General features: G+C 44.8%; 1 protein-coding gene across 1 annotated transcript in view; it reads left to right on the top strand.

Annotated features, from left to right (window-relative positions):
* The window catches only part of LOC106012862 (amiloride-sensitive sodium channel subunit gamma-like), a 6,994-nt gene extending 5,427 nt beyond the window's left edge, over window positions 1–1,567 (top strand). The window contains exon 5 of the mRNA XM_013087040.1: window positions 866–1,567. Within this exon, the coding sequence (XP_012942494.1) occupies window positions 866–1,567 (702 nt within the window). The remainder of the gene's footprint in view (window positions 1–865) is intronic.
* The last annotated feature ends 599 nt before the right edge of the window (window positions 1,568–2,166 follow it).

Here is a 2,166-nt window from a genome sequence, read left to right as displayed (position 1 = left end):
TCTCTCTCTCTCTCTCTCTCTATCTCTCTCTCTCACTCTCTCTCCGTCTTTGTCTGTCTTTGATTCTCTCTGTCTGTCTGTCTGTCTGTCTGTCTGTCTCTTTCTCTCACTCTCTCACTCTCTTTCACTCTCTCTCTCTCTCTCTCTCTCTCTCTCTCTCTCTCTCTGTCTTTGTCTTCTTTGAGTCTGTCTGTCTGTCTGTCTGTCTGTCTGTCTGTCTGTCTGTCTGTCTGTCTGTCTGTCTGTCTGTCACACAGATCTATCTAAACACGACAGTAGAGAACACACAATGTTTTTTTGCGCCTCGAAATCAGCGACTATCTCAGGAAGAGTAATCGACTACAAAACTTGATGTTCTTTGATTCCTTCTCCCTTTCTTCTTCGTCTCGAAATTACGACGCACGACCGATACATGACGTCTCCGATATAAATACATGGATTATTATAGCTGTTTACAAAAATATACTTGTATAATCCATGTTTGTATTGTTGTTGCAGTTTCTCTCTCTCTCTCTCTCTCTCTCTCTCTCTCTCTCTCTCTCTCTCTCTCTCTTAAAAACCAAGAAATGTGGCCCCCAACGGGCAGCAGTTTTGTGACTGTCAACATTTACAGTGATCCTAAGGTAACTTGTTCGGACAATGATAGACAGACACTTTGCTGTCTTGAGACTACAACGACGTTATCAAATAGTCGTCTTTTTCATTGCAAAAAAACCCAACTCTATAATTCTTTACCTGAAAGTTCCTTTGAAAGTTACCATGTTTTGTAAATGTGCAGAATCTATACTGTAATGGGGGTTAGATTAGATAAAAGACTTCCATTATATAGCTAATTCTCTAAAAGACCACTCCTTTGTATACGCAGACGGAGATGAGTAGAGCTCCACCCCCGTACAGCACATGCATAGGGCTAGCAGATGAGTACAATGTCGACATGAATGTCTACTCATTAACTGACGGGACCCGCTACTCGGGAGAGGCCTGCCGGAAAACGTGCTACATACGAGAGGTGGTCCGCCAATGCGGTTGCTGTGATATACTTTTCGTATGTCCTTCAGAAATATACAACACCTACGAGGTCAACGAAACCAACCCGTACTGTAACGCCACAAACACTGACCAATTTTTCTGTAAGAAGCGTGTCCTCAATGCGTTTGAAAAAGGAGAGCTGGACTGCCTGGGCCGTTGTTTGCCTCCTTGCGAGGAGGTCGTCTACGATGTGGCTCTTTCTACAGCTCTCTGGCCCAGCGAAAACTGGGTCTTTGTACCCCCTGGAACTTCAATGCAAGACGCCAAGAATATAATTAATTATTATAGGGAGAATATGCTTCGGGTTGCCATCTACTTCGAGGACCTGACGGAGAAGCATGTGGAATCTCGGCCGTCCTACGACTGGAACCGAGTCCTCTCGGACATTGGCGGTCAGCTGGGGCTCTGGCTGGGCTTCTCTATCCTGACGGCCATGGAGTGGCTGGAACTGGCCTATGACGCCGGGATCAGGGCGGGCACCCGGAAGTCTCAGGGCGCCCAAGCTGCCAAGGTGCACGTGCAGCAACAAGGACAATAATAATGAACTTTTTAAAAGGCGGACGTCTACATAGTTTCTTTTCTTTTTTAGGAAAACAAATTATTATAGACACCTGAAAGCCGAAATGTCTTTTTTGTTACTCGTAGTAAGAGTTTAACAGTGCTCGCAACTACATTAGGCCACATGGATGGGGAAGTGGGGAAAACCCTTAGGGCGTGGAGCCCTTGGTTTTGTACGGGGTCAAGCATTTTCAAGATGTGGGGTCTTGCGGATCCATAAACTTGACAGCTGTAGTATAGCTTTGATCAGGGAAGGGGACAGTAAAGGTGGTGGTGTTTTGAGTCCCCTCTTCACTCCGGATGAGATCATGTTTTTAGACGTTTAAAGCTTTTTACTGGAGGATGTTTTGATAGGCAGAATATCAGAAAGACATCAACATATAACGAGCTTTCTATCTTGTTTTGGAAGGCCTGAATTATAAAAATTTGTTTTCCAACAGGAAAGGAGAAAGGATGCTTCCCTGGGGAAACACCTTCCTTCTGTTTATGGAGATCTGAAAGGGAATATCTGACTCTAAGCAGGATAGAATGGTTCTTGAGAAAATAGGCAATGGAAATAGGGAGGTGATCGTGTGGGCC

Source organism: Aplysia californica, unplaced genomic scaffold, assembly GCF_000002075.1.
Source record: "Aplysia californica isolate F4 #8 unplaced genomic scaffold, AplCal3.0 scaffold00536, whole genome shotgun sequence".
Taxonomy (NCBI): Eukaryota; Metazoa; Mollusca; class Gastropoda; order Aplysiida; family Aplysiidae; genus Aplysia; species Aplysia californica.
Note: the sequence above shows the minus strand (reverse complement) of the source record. Positions and strands in the feature narration are given on the sequence as shown.